At 48.3% G+C, this 23789-nt stretch overlaps 1 protein-coding gene across 1 annotated transcript in view; it reads right to left on the minus strand.

Moving 5' to 3' along the window:
- Positions 1-23789, minus strand: part of LOC124509896 (titin-like) — a 72368-nt gene that overhangs the window by 2669 nt on the left and 45910 nt on the right. The window contains exons 67-87 of the mRNA XM_047076484.1: positions 23488-23512; positions 22776-22837; positions 22224-22302; positions 21204-21265; positions 20712-20736; positions 19996-20057; positions 19495-19522; positions 18421-18482; positions 17929-17953; positions 17203-17264; positions 16702-16729; positions 15632-15693; positions 15140-15164; positions 14424-14485; positions 13923-13950; positions 12853-12914; positions 12361-12385; positions 11653-11714; positions 1565-1589; positions 893-954; positions 398-422 (exon numbers count right to left, since the gene is read on the minus strand). Coding sequence (XP_046932440.1) covers positions 398-422; positions 893-954; positions 1565-1589; positions 11653-11714; positions 12361-12385; positions 12853-12914; positions 13923-13950; positions 14424-14485; positions 15140-15164; positions 15632-15693; positions 16702-16729; positions 17203-17264; positions 17929-17953; positions 18421-18482; positions 19495-19522; positions 19996-20057; positions 20712-20736; positions 21204-21265; positions 22224-22302; positions 22776-22837; positions 23488-23512 — 958 coding nt within the window. The remainder of the gene's footprint in view (positions 1-397; positions 423-892; positions 955-1564; positions 1590-11652; positions 11715-12360; positions 12386-12852; positions 12915-13922; positions 13951-14423; positions 14486-15139; positions 15165-15631; positions 15694-16701; positions 16730-17202; positions 17265-17928; positions 17954-18420; positions 18483-19494; positions 19523-19995; positions 20058-20711; positions 20737-21203; positions 21266-22223; positions 22303-22775; positions 22838-23487; positions 23513-23789) is intronic.

Raw genomic sequence — 23789 nt, forward strand, 5'->3', positions numbered from 1 at the left:
CATATCTCCCGGGGAAACACACATTCTCTATCTCTCTCTCTCTTTTCTCTCTCTCTCTCTCTCTCTCTCTCTCTCTCTCTCTCTCTCTCTCGTGTGTCTCATTCTCTTTGTAAGTTTCCCTGTCTCTTTCTCTGTCCCTCAGGTTCTGCCTCTCTCACACTTGTGCGTCCACACACACACACACACCCCACACACTGATTATATTGTCTTCCTCACACTGTAAAAATGGACATAGCTTTCCCCTGGGAAATCTGTCTTTTCTCCACACCCTCAAGCCTCTCTCCTACCAGAACCCTGGCGTCAGGGTAGCTCTCCAGACTGATGCCATCAGGAATGCCCCAGCTTCCTGAACATATAGATTCTTTCATCAGCAGGACACAGATTCCAAAATACATACCATATTCCATTGCTCTCTTGATGACCTGAATGTAGAGAAAGGAAACAACACCAGGGTGAGATCATGATATAAACTCATAGCACTGCACATTGGTTCTCCCCTTGATTTTAGGAAACCAAATAGCACACAGTGCTTGAGTCAAAGGTCCCCAAAAGCAAATGAATAGTATGCCTGTAAAAAGTTTTTTTTTCCCCTGGGACGTATCTGCCAAGACCACTTAGGATGGCGACTACAAAATTCTTCACCCAAGCTGGAAAAGTTGCTGCTGCCAAAAAAGATCCTAGGACACTGTTTCTTACCAGGTTTGCCACTGCCAGTGGTCAATGTCCCCCTGACCAAGGTTTCAGTTGGCAAGAGGCAACCACTCGCCACTGTCCCCATCAGGGAAAGAAACAGTATCATCGAAAATGTAGACTGTCATATGTACAACAGAAGTTGATTGGAAAGCCTCTAAGACAGCACTTGTGTTCCTCAGGGAAAGACAGGCAAGCTCACCTCAGCCACAGCCTGCTGCCTCCTTCCAGGAAGGGCCCTCTGCTTTTCCTCCTTAGGGACACCTAGAAGGACACAGAATACACGTCAGTACCTTGTTGGTCCTCCTCAAGAATAACTCAAGGACTGTTGCTTGATAGAACATGGGCCAGAGCACACGGAGGCTTTGGTTACCTGCATAGACTGAATGTGACTGCTGAGCCACACTCAGCTGTATTCCTTGAAGTGTGCAGTATGAGGAGTTTTTTGAGAATGTAGATACTGGTCATTGTGCAGTGTCAGTGTCACATATTTGCTGGGCAAACCCACATCTCTCTCTCTCTCTCTAATGTTACTGTCTCTTTCTGTGTGTGTCTGTCTCTGAGTCTCTCAAGCAAACACACACACACACACACACACACACACAATCACGCGACATACATACACAAACAGAACAACCCCAAGACTCATGCACACAGAATCACTCCGCACTCAAGGAATACATTATCTTTCTCATAGTGTAGAAACATGGACATAGTTTTCACCTGGGACATTGGTCTTTCCCCCCCATCCTTGGACTAAGTCCTCCCAGGACTCTGGAATCAGGGTAGGTCTCCAGACTGAAGACAACAAGAATGCCCACCTAATCACCATCTAAACATTTTCCTCAGCAAAAACTGTTTCCAGAATACATACCTTTCTCCCGTGCTCCTACGGCCACCTGAATGTTAGGAAGGAAAACACCATCAGGGTGAGATCATGATATACAGTATTTGCGCCACTCTTCGGTTCTCTTGGTGACTTTCGGATACAAGATGGGACACAGTGGTTGAGTCAAAGGCCACAAAACCCAATGAATAGGATGCCTGTCAGAAGTTGTTTTTCCCTGGGATGTGTCTCAAGACCAATTAGGATGCCAACTACCAAATTCTTCACCTATGTAGGAAAAACTGCTGCTGACGAAAAATATCCAATAACACTGTTTCTTACCAGGTTTGGCACTGCCAGTGGTAAATATCCCCCTGACCAGGGTTACAGTTTGTAAGAGGCAGCCACTCACCACTCTCCCCACCAGCAAAAGTAACAATATCATCTAAAATGTACATTCTCACATATACAACAGAAGTTGATTGGAAAGGCTCTAAGAAAGCAATTGTGTTTGTCAGGGAAAGACAGGCAAGCTCACCTCAGCACCAGCCTGCTGCCTCCTTTCAGGAATGGCCCGCAGCTTTTTCTCCTTAGGGACACCTAGATGGACACAGAATACGCATCAGTACCTTGTTGGTGCTGCTCAAGAATAACTCAGGGACTTCCTTGATATGAACATAGGCCAGAGCATATGGAGGCTCTGGTTACCTGCATGGACTGAATGTTACTGCTGAGCGACCGTCACCTCTATTCCTTGAAGTGTGCAGTATGAGGATTTTTTTGAGAATGCAGATATTCGTCTTGTGAGGTGTCAGTGGCAAATATCTCTGGGGGAAAAACACATCTCTCTCTCTCTAACCTCACTCTCTTTGTTATGAGTGTGTCTCATTCTCTTTGTGTGTTTCCCTGTACCTCATTTTCTGTCTCTCTCAAACACGCGTACACACACACACACACACACACACACACACCACACAGCGAATACATTGCCTTCTCACATTGTGAACATGGAAATAGGTTTTCCCCTGGGAAATCTGTCTTGTCTCCACACCCTAAAGCCTCGGTCCTACAAGGAACCTAGAGTCAGGGTAGCTCTCCAGAACGAGGCCAGCAGGAATGCCGCAGGTTCCTGACCATATGGATATTTGCATCAGCAGGAGACTGATACCAAAATACCTACCGTATTCCATCGCTCTCACGACGACCTGAATGTAGAGGAAAGAAACACCATCAGGGTGAGATCGTGATGTACATGCATTGCACTAGTCTTTGGTTCTCCTCTTGACTTTAGGAAACCAGATGGCACACAGTGCTTGGGTCAAAAGTCCCCAAAATCAAATGAATAGGATACCTTTCAGAAGTTGTTTTTCCTGTGGATGTGTCTCTCATGAGCACATAGAACGCTGAGTACAAAATTCTTCACCCAAGTAGGAAAAATTGTTGCCGATGAAAAAGATCCGAGGACGCTATTTCTTACCAGGTTTGGCTCTGCCGGGGTAAATGTCCCCCTGACCAAGGTGACAGTTGGCAAGAGGCAACCACTCACCACTCTCCCAGCCAGGGAAAGTAACAATAGCATCTACCATGTACATTGTCATATTTACAACAGGAGATGATTGGAAGGACACCAAGAACGCACTTGTGTTCCTCAGGGAAAGACAGGCAAGCTCACCTCAGCCACAGCCTTCTGCTTCCTTTCAGGAAGGGCACACAGCTTTTCTTCCTTAGGGACATCTAAAAGGACACAGAATACACGTCAGTACCTTGTTGATGCTGCTCAAGAATAACTCAGGGACTGTTCCGTGATATGAACATGGGCCAGAGTCGATGGAGGCTTTTGTTACCTGCATGGACTGAGTGTTACTGCTGAGCCACGCTCAGCTGTATTCCTTGAAGTGTGCAGTATGAGGAGTGTTTGGAGAATGTAGACATTGGCCATTGTGCAGTGTCAGTGGCACATAGCTCCTGGGGAAGGACACATCTCTTGCTGTCTCTCCTCTCTCTCTCTCTCTCTCTATGTGTCTCGTTTCTGACTCTGTGAAACACACACACACACACACACACACACACACACACACACACACACACGCTAACAGTCATGCTACACAGACCATAGAGAACAACCCCAAGACTCATGCACACAAAATCACTCCACACTCAAAGAATACATTATCTTTCTCATAATGTAGAAACGTGGACATAGTTTTTCACCTGGGACATCGGTCTTCCCCCCCCCCCCACCTTAGACTAAGTCCTCTCAGGACTCTGGAATCAATGTAACTCTCCAGACTGAAGACAACAAGAATTCCTCACCTACATCACCATCTAAACATTTTCCTCAGCAGGAAATTTTTTTCCAGGATACATACCTGTCTCCTGTACTCCTGCGGCAACCTGAATGTTAGGAAAGAAAACACCATCGGGGTGAGATCATGATATACATTATTTGCACCACTCTTCAGTTCTCTTGGTGACTCAAGGATAGAAGATGGGACACAGTGGTTGAGTCAAAGGTCCCCGAAAGCAAATGAATAGGATGCCTGTGAGAAGTTGTTTTTCCTGGAGATGTCTTCCAAGACCACTAGGGTGGCGACTACAAATTTCTTCACCAAGCAGGAAAAATTGCTGCTGAGGAAAAAGATCCTTTGACACTGTTTCTTACCAGGTTTGGCACTGCCAGTGGTAAATGTCCCCCTGACCAAGGTGACAGTTGGCAAGAGGCAGCCACTCACCAGTCTCCCCACCAGGGTAGTAACCATATCATCTAAAACGTACATTGTCACATTTACAACAGAAGTGATTGGAAATATCTAAGAAAGCACATGTGTTCCTCAGGGGAAAACAGGCAAGCTCACCTCAGCAACAGCCTGCTGTCTCCTTTCAGGAAGTTCCTGCAGCGTTTCCTCCTTAGGGACTTCTAGAAGGACACAGAATGCACCTCAGTACCTTGTTGGTGCTGCTCAAGAATAATTCACGGACTGTTGCTTGATATGAACATGGGCCAGAGCATATGGAGGCTCTGGTCACCTGCATGGACTGAATGTTACTGCTGAGCGACCGTCAGCTCTATTCCTTGAAGTGTGCAGTATGAGGATTTTTTTGAGAATGCAGATATTCGTCTTGTGAGGTGTCAGTGGCACATATCTCTGGGGGAAAAACACATCTCTCTCTCTCTAACCTCACTCTCTTTGTTATGAGTGTGTCTCATTCTCTTTGTGTGTTTCCCTGTACCTCATTTTCTGTCTCTCTCAAACACGCGTACACACACACACACACACACACACACCACACAGCGAATACATTGCCTTCTCACATTGTGAACATGGAAATAGGTTTTCCCCTGGGAAATCTGTCTTGTCTCCACACCCTAAAGCCTCGGTCCTACAAGGAACCTAGAGTCAGGGTAGCTCTCCAGAACGAGGCCAGCAGGAATGCCGCAGGTTCCTGACCATATGGATATTTGCATCAGCAGGAGACTGATACCAAAATACCTACCGTATTCCATCGCTCTCACGACGACCTGAATGTAGAGGAAAGAAACACCATCAGGGTGAGATCGTGATGTACATGCATTGCACTAGTCTTTGGTTCTCCTCTTGACTTTAGGAAACCAGATGGCACACAGTGCTTGGGTCAAAAGTCCCCAAAATCAAATGAATAGGATACCTTTCAGAAGTTGTTTTTCCTGTGGATGTGTCTCTCATGAGCACATAGAACGCTGAGTACAAAATTCTTCACCCAAGTAGGAAAAATTGTTGCCGATGAAAAAGATCCGAGGACGCTGTTTCTTACCAGGTTTGGCTCTGCCGGGGTAAATGTCCCCCTGACCAACGTGACAGTTGGCAAGAGGCAACCACTCACCACTCTCCCAGCCAGGGAAAGTAACAATAGCATCTACCATGTACATTGTCATATTTACAACAGGAGATGATTGGAAGGACACCAAGAACGCACTTGTGTTCCTCAGGGAAAGACAGGCAAGCTCACCTCAGCCACAGCCTTCTGCTTCCTTTCAGGAAGGGCACGCAGCTTTTCTTCCTTAGGGACATCTAAAAGGACACAGAATACACGTCAGTACCTTGTTGATGCTGCTCAAGAATAACTCAGGGACTGTTCCGTGATATGAACATGGGCCAGAGTCGATGGAGGCTTTTGTTACCTGCATGGACTGAGTGTTACTGCTGAGCCACGCTCAGCTGTATTCCTTGAAGTGTGCAGTATGAGGAGTGTTTGGAGAATGTAGACATTGGCCATTGTGCAGTGTCAGTGGCACATAGCTCCTGGGGAAACACATCTCTTGCTGTCTCTCCTCTCTCTCTCTCTCTCAATGTGTCTGTCTTGTTTCTGACTCTCTGAAACACACACACACACGCTAACAGTCATGCTACACAGACCATAGAGAACAACCCCAAGACTCATGCACACAAAATCACTCCACACTCAAAGAATACATTATCTTTCTCATAATGTAGAAACGTGGACATAGTTTTTCACCTGGGACATCGGTCTTCCCCCCCCCCCACCTTAGACTAAGTCCTCTCAGGACTCTGGAATCAGTGTAACTCTCCAGACTGAAGACAACAAGAATTCCTCACCTACATCACCATCTAAACATTTTCCTCAGCAGGAAATTTTTTTCCAGGATACATACCTGTCTCCTGTACTCCTGCGGCAACCTGAATGTTAGGAAAGAAAACACCATCAGGGTGAGATCATGATATACGTTATTTGCACCACTCTTCAGTTCTCTTGGTGACTCAAGGATAGAAGATGGGACACAGTGGTTGAGTCAAAGGTCCCCGAAAGCAAATGAATAGGATGCCTGTGAGAAGTTGTTTTTCCTGGAGATGTGTCTTCCAAGACCACTGGGGTGGCGACTACAAATTTCTTCACCAAGCAGGAAAAATTGCTGCTGAGGAAAAAGATCCTTTGACACTGTTTCTTACCAGGTTTGGCACTGCCAGTGGTAAATGTCCCCCTGACCAAGGTGACAGTTGGCAAGAGGCCGCCACTCACCAGTCTCCCCACCAGGGTAGTAACCATATCATCTAAAACGTACATTGTCACATTTACAACAGAAGTGATTGGAAATATCTAAGAAAGCACATGTGTTCCTCAGGGGAAAACAGGCAAGCTCACCTCAGCAACAGCCTGCTGTCTCCTTTCAGGAAGTTCCTGCAGCATTTCCTCCTTAGGGACTTCTAGAAGGACACAGAATGCACCTCAGTACCTTGTTGGTGCTGCTCAAGAATAATTCACGGACTGTTGCTTGATATGAACATGGGCCAGAGCATATTGAGTCTTTGGTCACCTGCATGGACTGAATGTTACTGCTGAGCGACCGTCAGCATTATTCCTTGACATGTGCAATAAGAGGAGTTTTTTGAGAATGCAGATATTCGTCTTGTGAGGTGTCAGTGGCACATATCTCTGGGGGAAAAACACATCTCTCTCTCTCTAACCTCACTCTCTTTGTTATGAGTGTGTCTCATTCTCTTTGTGTGTTTCCCTGTACCTCATTTTCTCTCTCTCAAACACGCGTACACACACACACACACACACACACACACACAGTGAATACATTGCCTTCTCACATTGTGAACATGGAAATAGGTTTTCCCCTGGGAAATCTGTCTTGTCTCCACACCCTAAAGCCTCGGTCCTACAAGGAACCTAGAGTCAGGGTAGCTCTCCAGAACGAGGCCAGCAGGAATGCCGCAGGTTCCTGACCATATGGATATTTGCATCAGCAGGAGACTGATACCAAAATACCTACCGTATTCCATCACTCTCACGACGACCTGAATGTAGAGGAAAGAAACACCATCAGGGTGAGATCGTGATGTACATGCATTGCACTAGTCTTTGGTTCTCCTCTTGACTTTAGGAAACCAGATGGCACACAGTGCTTGGGTCAAAAGTCCCCAAAATCAAATGAATAGGATACCTTTCAGAAGTTGTTTTTCCTGTGGATGTATCTCTCATGAGCACATAGAATGCTGAGTACAAAATTCTTCACCCAAGTAGGAAAAATTGTTGCCGATGAAAAAGATCCTAGGACGCTGTTTCTTACCAGGTTTGACTCTGCCGGGGTAAATGTCCCCCTGACCAAGGTGACAGTTGGCAAGAGGCAACCACTCACCACTCTCCCAGCCAGGGAAAGTAACAATAGCATCTACCATGTACACTGTCATATTTACAACAGGAGATGACTGGAAGGACACTAAGAACGCACTTGTGTTCCTCAGGGAAAGACAGGCAAGCTCACCTCAGCCACAGCCTTCTGCTTCCTTTCAGGAAGGGCACGCAGCTTTTCTTCCTTAGGGACATCTAAAAGGACACAGAATACACGTCAGTACCTTGTTGATGCTGCTCAAGAATAACTCAGGGACTGTTCCGTGATATGAACATGGGCCAGAGTCGATGGAGGCTTTTGTTACCTGCATGGACTGAGTGTTACTGCTGAGCCACGCTCAGCTGTATTCCTTGAAGTGTGCAGTATGAGGAGTGTTTGGAGAATGTAGACATTGGCCATTGTGCAGTGTCAGTGGCACATAGCTCCTGGGGAAACACATCTCTTGCTGTCTCTCCTCTCTCTCTCTCTCTCTCTCAATGTGTCTGTCTCGTTTCTGACTCTCTGAAACACACACACACACACACACACACACACACACACACACACACACACGCTAACAGTCATGCTACACAGACCATAGAGAACAACCCCAAGACTCATGCACACAAAATCACTCCACACTCAAAGAATACATTATCTTTCTCATAATGTAGAAACGTGGACATAGTTTTTCACCTGGGACATCGGTCTTCCCCCCCCCCACCTTAGACTAAGTCCTCTCAGGACTCTGGAATCAGTGTAACTCTCCAGACTGAAGACAACAAGAATTCCTCACCTACATCACCATCTAAACATTTTCCTCAGCAGGAAATTTTTTTCCAGGATACATACCTGTCTCCTGTACTCCTGCAGCAACCTGAATGTTAGGAAAGAAAACACCATCAGGGTGAGATCATGATATACGTTATTTGCACCACTCTTCAGTTCTCTTGGTGACTCAAGGATAGAAGATGGGACACAGTGGTTGAGTCAAAGGTCCCCGAAAGCAAATGAATAGGATGCCTGTGAGAAGTTGTTTTTCCTGGAGATGTGTCTTCCAAGACCACTGGGGTGGCGACTACAAATTTCTTCACCAAGCAGGAAAAATTGCTGCTGAGGAAAAAGATCCTTTGACACTGTTTCTTACCAGGTTTGGCACTGCCAGTGGTAAATGTCCCCCTGACCAAGGTGACAGTTGGCAAGAGGCCGCCACTCACCAGTCTCCCCACCAGGGTAGTAACCATATCATCTAAAACGTACATTGTCACATTTACAACAGAAGTGATTGGAAATATCTAAGAAAGCACATGTGTTCCTCAGGGGAAAACAGGCAAGCTCACCTCAGCAACAGCCTGCTGTCTCCTTTCAGGAAGTTCCTGCAGCATTTCCTCCTTAGGGACTTCTAGAAGGACACAGAATGCACCTCAGTACCTTGTTGGTGCTGCTCAAGAATAATTCACGGACTGTTGCTTGATATGAACATGGGCCAGAGCATATTGAGTCTTTGGTCACCTGCATGGACTGAATGTTACTGCTGAGCGACCGTCAGCATTATTCCTTGACATGTGCAATAAGAGGAGTTTTTTGAGAATGTAAACATTCGTCTTGTGCGGTGTCAGTGGCACATGTCTCTTGGGGAAAACACATCTCTCTCTCTCTCTCACCTCACTGTCTCTATCTATTATGAGTGTGTCTCGTTCTCTGTGTGTTTCCCTGACTCTCATTTCTCTCTCTCTCAAACACACACACGGGCATACACAAACACACGCACACACACAACACCTAGTGAATACATTGTCTTCTCACACTGTAAACATGGGCATAGCTTTTCCCCTGGGAAATCTGTCTTTTCTCTACCTCCTAAAGCCTTGGTCCTACAAGGAACCTAGAGTCAGGGTAGCTCTCCAGAACGAGGCCAGCAGGAATGCCCCAGCGTCCTGACCATATAGATTATTTCATCAGCAAGAGACTGATTCCAAAATACATACCACATTCCATTGCTCTTGCCAGGACCTGAATGTAGAGAAAAGAAACACCATCAGGGTGAGACCATGGTGTACACTCATAGCACTGCTCTTTGGTTCTCCTCTTGACTTTAGGAAACCAGATGGCACACAGTGCTGGAGTCAAGGGCCCCAAAAGCAAATGAATAGGATGCCTGTCAGAAGTTGTTTTTCCCGTGGATGTGTCTCTCGTGAACACTTTGGATGCCGAGTACAAAATTCTTCACCCAAGTAGGAAAAATTGCTGCTGATGAAAAAGTGCTGATAACACTCTTTCTTACAAGCTTTGGCATGGCCAGTGGTAAATGCCCCCTGACCAATGTTAAAAATGGCAAGAGCCACCCACTCACCATTCTCCCCAGCAGGGAAAGTAGCAATACCAACTAAAATGTACACTGTCATATTGATAACAGAAGGTGATTGGAAAGACTCTGAGAAAGCACTTGTGTTCCTCAGGGAAAGACAGGCAAGCTCACCTCAGCAAAAGCCTGCTGCCTCATTTGACGAAGGGCCCTCAGCTTTTCCACCTTAGGGACATCTAGAAGGAAACAATTCACAAGTCAGTATCTTCTTGGTGCTGCTCAAGATTACCTCCGGGACTCTTCCTTACATGAACATGGGCCAAAGCATACGGAGGCTTTTGTTACCTGTAGGGACCAAGGATCACTGCTGAGCCACACTCGGCAGTGTTCCTTGAAGTGTGCGGTATGCAGACATTTTTGAGAATGTAGACTTTGGTCATTTTTCAGTGTCATTGGCACATATCTCATGGGCAAGCCCACATCTCTCTCTCTCTCTCCCTCTCTCTCAAGGTATCTGCCTCTTTCTGTATGTGGCTTTGTCTCTGAGTCTCTCAAGAAAAGACACAAACAGACACAACATACACAGTCACGATCCCGCGACATACACACACATACAGAACCCCCAGAGTCAACACACAAAATTACACTGCACACAAGGAATACAGTTGCTTTCTTATACTGTAGACACATGACCTAGTTTGTCACCTAGAACGTCGGTCTTTCCACTAGTCCTCCCAGGACTCTGCATTGTAGATGTTGGTCATTGTCCTGTGTCAGTGGCCTATATCTCTGGGCACACCCACTCTCTGTCTCTATCTCTCCCTCTCTTCCAATGTGTCTGTCTCTTTCTGTGTGTGGCTCTGTCTCTCTGTCTCTGAGGTTCCTAGGAAAACACACAAACACACAGACACATACACACACACACACATACGCATACACACTCACAATCATGCGACATACAGACACATACAGAACAACTGTAAGACTCGTGCACACAGAATCACACTGCACAGAAGGAATACATTATCTCTCTCCTCTGTAGAAACGTGGACAAAGATTTCACCTGGGATATCGGTCTTTCCCCCCCCACACTCAAGCACCATTCCCCCAGGACCCTGATATCAGGGGACTCTCCGGGCTGAAGACAACAAGAATATACCACTTACACCGCCTCCGAAACATTTTTGTCAGTAAGAAACATTTTGCAAGCCACGTATCTTTTTCTTGTGTTCCTACAGCCATCTGGATGATAGAAAAAAAAACAAAAGAAGGGTGAGATAATGATATACAGTATGCGCACCACTCTTCAGTTTTCTTGGTGACGTTGGGATACAGGATGGGACACAGTGTTTGAGTCAAAGGCCACAAAAGCAAATGAATAATATGCCTGTCAAAGTCGTTTTTCCTGGAGATGTGTCTCTAAAGAACACTGAGGATGCAGACTACAAAACTGTTCACCCAGAAGGAAAAAGTGCGGCTGCCGAAAAAGATCCTAGGACGCTGTTTATGACCAGGTTTGGCACTGCCAGTGGACAATGTCCCCCTGACCAAGGGGACAGTTGGCAAGAAACGACCATGGAAATTGACAATATGTTTCTCCCCACAGGGAAAATAACATTATCATCTCAACGGTTCATTGTCACATTTACAACAGATGTTGATTGCAAAGACTCTAAGAAAGCACTTGTGGTCCTCAAGGAAAGACAGGAAGCTCACCTCAGCAACAGCCTGGTGACTCAGGACAGGACGGGGCCGCCGTCTTTCCTCCTCGGGGACACCTAGAAAGACCACAATCCCTGTCAGTACCATGTTGGTGCTGCTCAAGTATCACTCAGGGACTGTTCCTTGATATGAACATGGGCCAGAGCATATTGAGGCTGCGGTGACCGCCGTGGGCTAAAGGTTACTGCTGAGCCGTGCACAGCGGTATTCCTCGAGGTGTGCAGTGGGAGGAGTGCGTGAGAACGTAGACACGAATCATTGTGCAGTGTCAGTGACACCTATCCTCTGGGCAAACCCACGTCTAAAACTCTCTCTCTCTCTGTCTCTCTCTTTCAGTGTGTCTGTCTCATTTTGTGTGGCTTAGTCTGTATGTCTCCCAAGAAAACACACCCAACACACATTCACAGTCACAATCACGTGACACACACACACACACACACACACACACACACACAGAACCACCCCAGGACTCATGCCCACAAAAACACACCACACTCGAGGAATACATTATCTTTCTGCTACTGTAGAAGTATCACATAGTTTTTCACCTGGGACGTAGGTCCTTCCCCCCACTCACAAGCACCAGTCCTCCCAGGCCTCTGGAATTAGGGTAGCTCTCCAGACTGAAGTCAACAACAATGCCCCACCTGCATCACCATCTCAACATTTTTCTCAGCAAGAAACAGTTTCCAGGATACATACCTGTGTCCTGTGCTCCTACGGCCACCTGAATGTTAGGAAAGAAAACACCATCAGGGTGAGATCACGATACACACTACTGGCACCGCTCTTCAGTTCCCTTTGCGTCTTTACGATACAAGATGGGACTCAGCGGTTGAGTCAAAGGCCACAAAAGCAAATGAACAGGATGCCTGTCAGAAGTTGTTTCTCCTGGGGATGTGTCCCTCAAGACCACTGAGGAGGCCTACTACAAAATTCTTCACCCCAGCAGGACAGGTTGCTGCTGACGGAAAAGATCCTAGGACACTGTTTGTTACCAGGTTTGGCACTGCCAGTGGTCAATGTCCCCCTGACCAAGGTGCCCGTTGGCAAGAGGCAACCCCTCACCACTGTCCCCATCAGGGAAAGTGACAGTATCATCGAAAACGTAGACTGTCATAGGTACAACACGGGTTGATTGGAAAGCCTCTAAGAAAGCAATTGTGCTGCTCAGGGAAAGACAGGCAAGCTCACCTCAGCACCAGCCTGCTGCCTCCTTTCAGGAAGGGGCCGCCGCTTTTTCACCTTAGCGACACCTAGGAGGACACAGAATACATGTCAGTATCTTCTTGGAGCTGCTCAAGGATACCTCCGGGACTGTTCCTTCTATGAACTTGGGCGAGAGCGTACGGAGGCTTTTGTCAACTGCATGGACGGAATGTTACTGCTGAGCCACGCTCAGCAGTATTCCTGGAAGCGTGCAGGATGCAGAGATTTTTGAGAATGTAGCCTTTGGTCATTTTTCAGTGTCAGTGGCACATAGCTCGTGGGCAAGCCCACGTCTGTCTCTCTCTCTGTCGCTCACTCTCTCTCCCCCTCTCTTGAAATGTGTCTGTCTCTTTCTCTGTGTGGCTTTTTCTCTGTGTCTCTCAAGAAAACACACACACACGCAGACGTACGCTGTCACGATGCCGCGACGTACACCCACATACAGAACGACCCCCAGACTCAACACACAAAATTACACCGCACAAAAGATATACAGCATCTTTCTTATACTGTAGAAACCTCGCCTAGTTTGTCACCTGGGACGTCGGTCTTTCCCCCCCACCCTCGGGCACCAGTCCTCCCAGGACTCTGCACGGTAGGTATTGGTCATGGTCCAACGTCAGTGGCCCATATCTCTGGGCAAACCCACATCTCTGTCTCTCTCTCTCCCTCTCTTTCACTGTGTCTGTCTCTTTCTGTGTGTGGCTCTGTCTCTCTGTCTCTGAGTCTCTCAAGAAAACACACCCGCACGCACGCACGCACGCACGCACGCATACACACTCACACTCATGCGACATACAGAGATACAGAACAACCCCAAGACTCATGCACACACAATCACACCGCACAGAAGGAATCCATTGTCTTTCTCATACCACAGACACATGGACATAGATTTCACCTGGGATGTCGGTCTTTCCCCCCCACCCTCAAGCACCAGTCCCCCCAGGACCCTGATATCCGGGTACTCTCCAGACTGAAGACAGCAAGAATGCCCCACCTACCCCTCACCCGAAACATTTTCCTCAGCAAGAAACAGTTTCCAGGACACATACCTTCTTCTTCTCGTGCTCCTACGGCCACCTGAATGTTAGAAAAGAAAACACCATCAGGGTGAGATCATGATGGACAGTATGTGTACCGTTCTTCAGTTCGCTCGGTGACTGTGGGATTCAGGATGGGACACAGTGTTTGAGTCAAAGGCCACAAAAGCAAAGACAATATGCCTGTCAGAAGTCGTTTTTCCTGGAGATGTGTCTCTAAAGAACACTGAGGATGCAGACTACAAAACTGTTCACCCAGAAGGAAAAAGTGCGCCTGCCGAAAAAGATCCTAGGACGCTGTTTATGACCAGGTTTGGCACTGCCAGTGGACAATGTCCCCCTGACCAAGGGGACAGTTGGCAAGAAACGACCATGGAAATTGACAATATGTTTCTCCCCACAGGGAAAATAACATTATCATCTCAACGGTTCATTGTCACATTTACAACAGATGTTGATTGCAAAGACTCTAAGAAAGCACTTGTGGTCCTCAAGGAAAGACAGGAAGCTCACCTCAGCAACAGCCTGGTGACTCAGGACAGGACGGGGCCGCCGTCTTTCCTCCTCGGGGACACCTAGAAAGACCACAATCCCTGTCAGTACCATGTTGGTGCTGCTCAAGTATCACTCAGGGACTGTTCCTTGATATGAACATGGGCCAGAGCATATTGAGGCTGCGGTGACCGCCGTGGGCTAAAGGTTACTGCTGAGCCGTGCACAGCGGTATTCCTCGAGGTGTGCAGTGGGAGGAGTGCGTGAGAACGTAGACACGAATCATTGTGCAGTGTCAGTGACACCTATCCTCTGGGCAAACCCACGTCTAAAACTCTCTCTCTCTCTGTCTCTCTCTTTCAGTGTGTCTGTCTCATTTTGTGTGGCTTAGTCTGTATGTCTCCCAAGAAAACACACCCAACACACATTCACAGTAACAATCACGTGACACACACACACACACACACACACACACACACACACACACACAGAACCACCCCAGGACTCATGCCCACAAAAACACACCACACTCGAGGAATACATTATCTTTCTGCTACTGTAGAAGTATCACATAGTTTTTCACCTGGGACGTAGGTCCTTCCCCCCACTCACAAGCACCAGTCCTCCCAGGCCTCTGGAATTAGGGTAGCTCTCCAGACTGAAGTCAACAACAATGCCCCACCTGCATCACCATCTCAACATTTTTCTCAGCAAGAAACAGTTTCCAGGATACATACCTGTGTCCTGTGCTCCTACGGCCACCTGAATGTTAGGAAAGAAAACACCATCAGGGTGAGATCACGACACACACTATTGGCACCACTCTTCAGTTCCCTTTGCGTCTTTACGATACAAGATGGGACTCAGCGGTTGAGTCAAAGGCCACAAAAGCAAATGAACAGGATGCCTGTCAGAAGTTGTTTCTCCTGGGGATGTGTCCCTCAAGACCACTGAGGAGGCCTACTACAAAATTCTTCACCCCAGCAGGACAGGTTGCTGCTGACGGAAAAGATCCTAGGACACTGTTTGTTACCAGGTTTGGCACTGCCAGTGGTCAATGTCCCCCTGACCAAGGTGACCGTTGGCAAGAGGCAACCCCTCACCACTGTCCCCATCAGGGAAAGTGACAGTATCATCGAAAACGTAGACTGTCATAGGTACAACACGGGTTGATTGGAAAGCCTCTAAGAAAGCAATTGTGCTGCTCAGGGAAAGACAGGCAAGCTCACCTCAGCACCAGCCTGCTGCCTCCTTTCAGGAAGGGGCCGCCGCTTTTTCACCTTAGCGACACCTAGGAGGACACAGAATACATGTCAGTATCTTCTTGGTGCTGCTCAAGGATACCTCCGGGACTGTTCCTTCTATGAACTTGGGCGAGAGCGTACGGAGGCTTTTGTCAACTGCATGGACGGAATGTTACTGCTGAGCCACGCTCAGCAGTATTCCTGGAAGCGTGCAGGATGCAGAGATTTTTGAGAATGTAGCCTTTGGTCATTTTTCAGTGTCAGTGGCACATAGCTCGTGGGCAAGCCCACGTCTGTCTCTCTCTCTGTCGCTCGCTCTCTCTCCCCCTCTCTTGAAATGTGTCTGTCTCTTTCTCTGTGTGGCTTTTTCTCTGTGTCTCTCAAGAAAACACACACACACGCAGACGTACGCTGTCACGATGCCGCGACGTACACCCACATACAGAACGACCCCCAGACTCAACACACAAAATTACACCGCACAAAAGATATACAGCATCTTTCTTATACTGTAGAAACCTCGCCTAGTTTGTCACCTGGGACGTCGGTCTTTCCCCCCCACCCTCGGGCACCAGTCCTCCCAGGACTCTGCACGGTAGGTATTGGTCATGGTCCAACGTCAGTGGCCCATATCTCTGGGCAAACCCACATCTCTGTCTCTCTCTCTCCCTCTCTTTCACTGTGTCTGTCTCTTTCTGTGTGTGGCTCTGTCTCTCTGTCTCTGAGTCTCTCAAGAAAACACACCCGCACGCACGCACGCACGCACGCACGCATACACACTCACACTCATGCGACATACAGAGATACAGAACAACCCCAAGACTCATGCACACACAATCACACCGCACAGAAGGAATCCATTGTCTTTCTCATACCACAGACACATGGACATAGATTTCACCTGGGATGTCGGTCTTTCCCCCCCACCCTCAAGCACCAGTCCCCCCAGGACCCTGATATCCGGGTACTCTCCAGACTGAAGACAGCAAGAATGCCCCACCTACCCCTCACCCGAAACATTTTCCTCAGCAAGAAACAGTTTCCAGGACACATACCTTCTTCTTCTCGTGCTCCTACGGCCACCTGAATGTTAGAAAAGAAAACACCATCAGGGTGAGATCATGATGGACAGTATGTGTACCGTTCTTCAGTTCGCTCGGTGACTGTGGGATTCAGGATGGGACACAGTGTTTGAGTCAAAGGCCACAAAAGCAAAGACAATATGCCTGTCAGAAGTCGTTTTTCCTGGAGATGTGTCTCTAAAGAACACTGAGGATGCAGACTACAAAACTGTTCACCCAGAAGGAAAAAGTGCGCCTGCCGAAAAAGATCCTAGGACGCTGTTTATGACCAGGTTTGGCACTGCCAGTGGACAATGTCCCCCTGACCAAGGGGACAGTTGGCAAGAAACGACCATGGAAATTGACAATATGTTTCTCCCCACAGGGAAAATAACATTATCATCTCAACGGTTCATTGTCACATTTACAACAGATGTTGATTGCAAAGACTCTAAGAAAGCACTTGTGGTCCTCAAGGAAAGACAGGAAGCTCACCTCAGCAACAGCCTGGTGACTCAGGACAGGACGGGGCCGCCGTCTTTCCTCCTCGGGGACACCTAGAAAGACCACAATCCCTGTCAGTACCATGTTGGTGCTGCTCAAGTATCACTCAGGGACTGTTCCTTGATATGAACATGGGCCAGAGCATATTGAGGCTGCGGTGACCGCCGTGGGCTAAAGGTTACTGCTGAGCCGTGCACAGCGGTATTCCTCGAGGTGTGCAGTGGGAGGAGTGCGTGAGAACGTAGACACGAATCATTGTGCAGTGTCAGTGACACCTATCCTCTGGGCAAACCCACGTCTAAAACTCTCTCTCTCTCTGTCTCTCTCTTTCAGTGTGTCTGTCTCATTTTGTGTGGCTTAGTCTGTATGTCTCCCAAGAAAACACACCCAACACACATTCACAGTCACAATCACGTGACACACACACACACACACACACACACACACACACACACACACACACAGAACCACCCCAGGACTCATGCCCACGAAAACACAAACACACCACACTCGAGGAATACATTATCTTTCTGCTACTGTAGAAGTATCACATAGTTTTTCACCTGGGACGTAGGTCCTTCCCCCCACTCACAAGCACCAGTCCTCCCAGGCCTCTGGAATTAGGGTAGCTCTCCAGACTGAAGTCAACAACAATGCCCCACCTGCATAACCATCTCATCATTTTTCTCAGCAAGAAACAGTTTCCAGGATACATACCTGTGTCCTGTGCTCCTACGGCCACCTGAATGTTAGGAAAGAAAACACCATCAGGGTGAGATCACGATACACACTACTGGCACCGCTCTTCAGTTCCCTTTGCGTCTTTACGATACAAGATGGGACTCAGCGGTTGAGTCAAAGGCCACAAAAGCAAATGAACAGGATGCCTGTCAGAAGTTGTTTCTCCTGGGGATGTGTCCCTCAAGACCACTGAGGAGGCCTACTACAAAATTCTTCACCCCAGCAGGACAGGTTGCTGCTGACGGAAAAGATCCTAGGACACTGTTTGTTACCAGGTTTGGCACTGCCAGTGGTCAATGTCCCCCTGACCAAGGTGCCCGTTGGCAAGAGGCAACCCCTCACCACTGTCCCCATCAGGGAAAGTGACAGTATCATCGAAAACGTAGACTGTCATAGGTACAACACGGGTTGATTGGAAAGCCTCTAAGAAAGCAATTGTGCTGCTCAGGGAAAGACAGGCAAGCTCACCTCAGCACCAGCCTGCTGCCTCCTTTCAGGAAGGGGCCGCCGCTTTTTCACCTTAGCGACACCTAGGAGGACACAGAATACATGTCAGTATCTTCTTGGTGCTGCTCAAGGATACCTCCGGGACTGTTCCTTCTATGAACTTGGGCGAGAGCGTACGGAGGCTTTTGTCAACTGCATGGACGGAATGTTACTGCTGAGCCACGCTCAGCAGTATTCCTGGAAGCGTGCAGGATGCAGATATTTTTGAGAATGTAGCCTTTGGTCATTTTTCAGTGTCAGTGGCACATAGCTCGTGGGCAAGCCCACGTCTGTCTCTCTCTCTGTCGCTCGCTCTCTCTCCCCCTCTCTTGAAATGTGTCTGTCTCTTTCTCTGTGTGGCTTTTTCTCTGTGTCTCTCAAGAAAACACACACACACGCAGACGTACGCTGTCACGATGCCGCGACGTACACCCACATACAGAACGACCCCCAGACTCAACACACAAAATTACACCGCACAAAAGATATACAGCATCTTTCTTATACTGTAGAAACCTCGCCTAGTTTGTCACCTGGGACGTCGGTCTTTCCCCCCCACCCTCGGGCACCAGTCCTCCCAGGACTCTGCACGGTAGGTATTGGTCATTGTCCAACGTCAGTGGCCCATATCTCTGGGCAAACCCACATCTCTGTCTCTCTCTCTCCCTCTCTTTCACTGTGTCTGTCTCTTTCTGTGTGTGGCTCTGTCTCTCTGTCTCTGAGTCTCTCAAGAAAACACACCCGCACGCACGCACGCACGCACGCACGCACGCATACACACTCACACTCATGCGACATACAGAGATACAGAACAACCCCAAGACTCATGCACACACAATCACACCGCACAGAAGGAATCCATTGTCTTTCTCATACCACAGACACATGGACATAGATTTCACCTGGGATGTCGGTCTTTCCCCCCCACCCTCAAGCACCAGTCCCCCCAGGACCCTGATATCCGGGTACTCTCCAGACTGAAGACAGCAAGAATGCCCCACCTACCCCTCACCCGAAACATTTTCCTCAGCAAGAAACAGTTTCCAGGACACATACCTTCTTCTTCTCGTGCTCCTACGGCCACCTGAATGTTAGAAAAGAAAACACCATCAGGGTGAGATCATGATGGACAGTATGTGTACCGTTCTTCAGTTCGCTCGGTGACTGTGGGATTCAGGATGGGACACAGTGTTTGAGTCAAAGGCCACAAAAGCAAAGACAATATGCCTGTCAGAAGTCGTTTTTCCTGGAGATGTGTCTCTAAAGAACACTGAGGATGCAGACTACAAAACTGTTCACCCAGAAGGAAAAAGTGCGCCTGCCGAAAAAGATCCTAGGACGCTGTTTATGACCAGGTTTGGCACTGCCAGTGGACAATGTCCCCCTGACCAAGGGGACAGTTGGCAAGAAACGACCATGGAAATTGACAATATGTTTCTCCCCACAGGGAAAATAACATTATCATCTCAACGGTTCATTGTCACATTTACAACAGATGTTGATTGCAAAGACTCTAAGAAAGCACTTGTGGTCCTCAAGGAAAGACAGGAAGCTCACCTCAGCAACAGCCTGGTGACTCAGGACAGGACGGGGCCGCCGTCTTTCCTCCTCGGGGACACCTAGAAAGACCACAATCCCTGTCAGTACCATGTTGGTGCTGCTCAAGTATCACTCAGGGACTGTTCCTTGATATGAACATGGGCCAGAGCATATTGAGGCTGCGGTGACCGCCGTGGGCTAAAGGTTACTGCTGAGCCGTGCACAGCGGTATTCCTCGAGGTGTGCAGTGGGAGGAGTGCGTGAGAACGTAGACACGAATCATTGTGCAGTGTCAGTGACACCTATCCTCTGGGCAAACCCACGTCTAAAACTCTCTCTCTCTCTGTCTCTCTCTTTCAGTGTGTCTGTCTCATTTTGTGTGGCTTAGTCTGTATGTCTCCCAAGAAAACACACCCAACACACATTCACAGTCACAATCACGTGACACACACACACACACACACACACACACACACACACACACACAGAACCACCCCAGGACTCATGCCCACAAAAACACACCACACTCGAGGAATACATTATCTTTCTGCTACTGTAGAAGTATCACATAGTTTTTCACCTGGGACGTAGGTCCTTCCCCCCACTCACAAGCACCAGTCCTCCCAGGCCTCTGGAATTAGGGTAGCTCTCCAGACTGAAGTCAACAACAATGCCCCACCTGCATCACCATCTCAACATTTTTCTCAGCAAGAAACAGTTTCCAGGATACATACCTGTGTCCTGTGCTCCTACGGCCACCTGAATGTTAGGAAAGAAAACACCATCAGGGTGAGATCACGACACACACTATTGGCACCACTCTTCAGTTCCCTTTGCGTCTTTACGATACAAGATGGGACTCAGCGGTTGAGTCAAAGGCCACAAAAGCAAATGAACAGGATGCCTGTCAGAAGTTGTTTCTCCTGGGGATGTGTCCCTCAAGACCACTGAGGAGGCCTACTACAAAATTCTTCACCCCAGCAGGACAGGTTGCTGCTGACGGAAAAGATCCTAGGACACTGTTTGTTACCAGGTTTGGCACTGCCAGTGGTCAATGTCCCCCTGACCAAGGTGACCGTTGGCAAGAGGCAACCCCTCACCACTGTCCCCATCAGGGAAAGTGACAGTATCATCGAAAACGTAGACTGTCATAGGTACAACACGGGTTGATTGGAAAGCCTCTAAGAAAGCAATTGTGCTGCTCAGGGAAAGACAGGCAAGCTCACCTCAGCACCAGCCTGCTGCCTCCTTTCAGGAAGGGGCCGCCGCTTTTTCACCTTAGCGACACCTAGGAGGACACAGAATACATGTCAGTATCTTCTTGGTGCTGCTCAAGGATACCTCCGGGACTGTTCCTTCTATGAACTTGGGCGAGAGCGTACGGAGGCTTTTGTCAACTGCATGGACGGAATGTTACTGCTGAGCCACGCTCAGCAGTATTCCTGGAAGCGTGCAGGATGCAGAGATTTTTGAGAATGTAGCCTTTGGTCATTTTTCAGTGTCAGTGGCACATAGCTCGTGGGCAAGCCCACGTCTGTCTCTCTCTCTGTCGCTCGCTCTCTCTCCCCCTCTCTTGAAATGTGTCTGTCTCTTTCTCTGTGTGGCTTTTTCTCTGTGTCTCTCAAGAAAACACACACACACGCAGACGTACGCTGTCACGATGCCGCGACGTACACCCACATACAGAACGACCCCCAGACTCAACACACAAAATTACATCGCACAAAAGATATACAGCATCTTTCTTATACTGTAGAAACCTCGCCTAGTTTGTCACCTGGGACGTCGGTCTTTCCCCCCCAACCCTCGGGCACCAGTCCTCCCAGGACTCTGCACGGTAGGTATTGGTCATGGTCCAACGTCAGTGGCCCATATCTCTGGGCAAACCCACATCTCTGTCTCTCTCTCTCCCTCTCTTTCACTGTGTCTGTCTCTTTCTGTGTGTGGCTCTGTCTCTCTGTCTCTGAGTCTCTCAAGAAAACACACCCGCACGCACGCACGCACGCACGCACGCATACACTCTCACACTCATGCGACATACAGAGATACAGAACAACCCCAAGACTCATGCACACATAATCACACCGCACAGAAGGAATCCATTGTCTTTCTCATACCACAGACACATGGACATAGATTTCACCTGGGATGTCGGTCTTTCCCCCCCACCCTCAAGCACCAGTCCCCCCAGGACCCTGATATCCGGGTACTCTCCAGACTGAAGACAGCAAGAATGCCCCACCTACCCCTCACCCGAAACATTTTCCTCAGCAAGAAACAGTTTCCAGGACACATACATTCTTCTTCTCGTGCTCCTACGGCCACCTGAATGTTAGAAAAGAAAACACCATCAGGGTGAGATCATGATGGACAGTATGTGTACCGTTCTTCAGTTCGCTCGGTGACTGTGGGATTCAGGATGGGACACAGTGTTTGAGTCAAAGGCCACAAAAGCAAAGACAATATGCCTGTCAGAAGTCGTTTTTCCTGGAGATGTGTCTCTAAAGAACACTGAGGATGCAGACTACAAAACTGTTCACCCAGAAGGAAAAAGTGCGCCTGCCGAAAAAGATCCTAGGACGCTGTTTATGACCAGGTTTGGCACTGCCAGTGGACAATGTCCCCCTGACCAAGGGGACAGTTGGCAAGAAACGACCATGGAAATTGACAATATGTTTCTCCCCACAGGGAAAATAACATTATCATCTCAACGGTTCATTGTCACATTTACAACAGATGTTGATTGCAAAGACTCTAAGAAAGCACTTGTGGTCCTCAAGGAAAGACAGGAAGCTCACCTCAGCAACAGCCTGGTGACTCAGGACAGGACGGGGCCGCCGTCTTTCCTCCTCGGGGACACCTAGAAAGACCACAATCCCTGTCAGTACCATGTTGGTGCTGCTCAAGTATCACTCAGGGACTGTTCCTTGATATGAACATGGGCCAGAGCATATTGAGGCTGCGGTGACCGCCGTGGGCTAAAGGTTACTGCTGAGCCGTGCACAGCGGTATTCCTCGAGGTGTGCAGTGGGAGGAGTGCGTGAGAACGTAGACACGAATCATTGTGCAGTGTCAGTGACACCTATCCTCTGGGCAAACCCACGTCTAAAACTCTCTCTCTCTCTGTCTCTCTCTTTCAGTGTGTCTGTCTCATTTTGTGTGGCTTAGTCTGTATGTCTCCCAAGAAAACACACCCAACACACATTCACAGTCACAATCACGTGACACACACACACACACACACACACACACACACACACACAGAACCACCCCAGGACTCATGCCCACAAAAACACACCACACTCGAGGAATACATTATCTTTCTGCTACTGTAGAAGTATCACATAGTTTTTCACCTGGGACGTAGGTCCTTCCCCCCACTCACAAGCACCAGTCCTCCCAGGCCTCTGGAATTAGGGTAGCTCTCCAGACTGAAGTCAACAACAATGCCCCACCTGCATCACCATCTCAACATTTTTCTCAGCAAGAAACAGTTTCCAGGATACATACCTGTGTCCTGTGCTCCTACGGCCACCTGAATGTTAGGAAAGAAAACACCATCAGGGTGAGATCACGACACACACTATTGGCACCACCCTTCAGTTCCCTTTGCGTCTTTACGATACAAGATGGGACTCAGCGGTTGAGTCAAAGGCCACAAAAGCAAATGAACAGGATGCCTGTCAGAAGTTGTTTCTCCTGGGGATGTGTCCCTCAAGACCACTGAGGAGGCCTACTACAAAATTCTTCACCCCAGCAGGACAGGTTGCTGCTGACGGAAAAGATCCTAGGACACCGTTTGTTACCAGGTT

Source organism: Lynx rufus, unplaced genomic scaffold (genome assembly GCF_022079265.1).
Source record: "Lynx rufus isolate CCGP_SWC_20201006 ecotype Redwood Valley unplaced genomic scaffold, mLynRuf1.p SCAF_15, whole genome shotgun sequence".
NCBI classification, from domain to species: Eukaryota; Metazoa; Chordata; class Mammalia; order Carnivora; family Felidae; genus Lynx; species Lynx rufus.